This window comes from Arachis ipaensis, chromosome B10, assembly GCF_000816755.2.
Source record: "Arachis ipaensis cultivar K30076 chromosome B10, Araip1.1, whole genome shotgun sequence".
Lineage (NCBI taxonomy): Eukaryota > Viridiplantae > Streptophyta > Magnoliopsida > Fabales > Fabaceae > Arachis > Arachis ipaensis.
Window position 1 is genome coordinate 36,223,762 of NC_029794.2, and position 2,038 is coordinate 36,225,799.

Here is a 2,038-nt window from a genome sequence, read left to right on the forward strand (position 1 = left end):
GTCATTACAGTATACACCCTAATTCAAATAAATAATTAATTTTTACTATCTCTCCAATTCATCTGGAAAGGAGATCTTAGTAAATTCTCTATAAAAGGAGAGTAACTAAACCACTATCAAAAGTGAAACTACTTCAAATGTAGTTATTAACATTACATCTATACTTATAAATATCTTGACCCCTTAGGTATAATTCGAATTCTAATCTACTAAAAACTTGCTAAAAATCCATACTAACTTAAGTATCGGAGTTCTTTATAAATACCACCTTCACTTTCTCACGAGAAACTCAGACGGCAACACCTCGATATGAATAGACGTTGAACGCTATTACAAACAAAATCTAGACCTCACATTCAGAACCAAATTTATCAGTTTGAAATAAACAGTGAGATTCTCGTATAATTCTAGACAAAAATGTCGACTCTTAAATAATTTCCTATTAGAAATAATGTAGCTACATATATAGGACATCACATTCCAAAGTTAAAATTCTGCAGAAGTTGTACCTGAATAATATCACCAACGTTGATGATATAATCATTTGGGGTTGGTTTCACTCTAACCCACTCTTGATGTGTCTTATGTTTCACTTCAAGTCCTTCAACCTCATCTTGAGCAAGAATGGTTAAGGCACTTTCATCCTTGTGTGGACCAACTCCAAGAGCTATGTGAGGGAAGGGGCATGGAGGATAATAGTTGAGACGAATAAGACTGGTTTGACCTCTCATAAAGAATTCCTCAAGCCTCTTTGGTTGAAGGCCTAAACTCATAGCTATAAGTTCCATCAATTTGAAGGCTAGCTTCTCCATCTCTTCAATATACTCTTGGATTATATCTCTGATTAACATTCATTTTTAACAAAACTCAATTCCTTTCTTGAATTTGGATTTAATTTAAAAAGTAAACTACGTATTAAAGTTCATAATATTGAGAAATTTACTTAAAATAAATGAAATTAACTTCATACTCATTAAAAATAAAAAATTATTATTTCTATCATAAAAAATTAAATTAACAAATTTTTACAAGAACAAAATTAACATTCTGTTACTTTGTCACGCAAAAATTATCTTTCCTGAATAAAAAAATTAATTTCGTTCATTTGTTAAATTTATTAAAATTTTAAAATTTCATAGTAATTTACTCGAATTAAGAATGAAAACGTTCCAGAAACATCAGAGAAAAACGAAAAACAGAATTAAAGAAACGGAGGTCAAACTGAATCATCAAGTCAAATAGTCAATGGACTCAAAAGAGGGGAACAAAAATCACAAAGCTTATCCAAAAACGGAAAAGAATGAATGAATGAATACCTGAAGTGAGAAGGATGTTGAGGAGATTTATTACTCAACTGCGTGACTCGATCATCAAGTTCATCTGCAGTAAGAGGGAAGAAAGTTGGTTCTTTTGCAAGAAAATCAAACACTTCTTTCCAATCTCTAACGTTCCTTGTGAGCTCAGTGTCATAGTAACCGCTCGGAGAACTTTCATCTCTGCTAACCTTCTTCTTTTCCTGCAAGCTCTGAGAAAAGAAGTTCTTGGATGCTTCCAGAAGGTTCCGCCTCAGAGAGAGAGGCACACCGTGGTTTGTTACTTGGAAGAATCCCCATTCCTTGCACGCGCTTCCGATCTCCTTCACCAGCGCGTCAATGGAAGAAAGAGAAGGATTGCTTGATGTTACAGGGGAGAGGTCTATGACTGGAATTCCTTGTGCTTCCATGGTGGAGACACTTGGCCTGTGTTGTGGTTCTTGGATAAATAATGCTTGGTCCTCCTCTTCCATTCTTGCAGCCAACCAAAAACTCTAGTGGTATTGAATTTCGATTTGGTAATCAAGGTTGTGTTTCAATTTGGTTTTTGAAACACAAAATATATAGATCAAAAATGTTATTTATATATCAAAAATTAATTTTTATAATTAATTATTATATATATATATATATAATTTAATTTAATTTATTAATTAAATTATATAAACATAAAAAATTATTTTTATTATATAAAATTTTTTTATATAAAAATTTAATGAATCCTT

The 2,038-nt window shown here is 31.8% G+C and overlaps 1 protein-coding gene across 8 annotated transcripts in view; it reads right to left on the minus strand.

The window, feature by feature from the left end:
* The window catches only part of LOC107622467 (probable 2-oxoglutarate-dependent dioxygenase At5g05600), a 24,512-nt gene extending 22,645 nt beyond the window's left edge, over positions 1-1,867 (minus strand). For 2 of the 8 annotated variants that reach the window (XM_016324367.2, XM_016324368.2), the window contains exons 1-2: positions 1,317-1,866; positions 510-840 (exon numbers count right to left, since the gene is read on the minus strand). In XM_016324367.2, the coding sequence (XP_016179853.1) occupies positions 510-840; positions 1,317-1,786 (801 nt within the window). In that variant the 5' untranslated portion in view covers positions 1,787-1,866. Of the gene's footprint in view, positions 1-109; positions 373-509; positions 841-1,316 lie in introns of those variants that run through there. The other 6 variants (XM_021112816.1, XM_021112815.1, XM_021112817.1 and 3 more) reach the window with 5 other exon arrangements.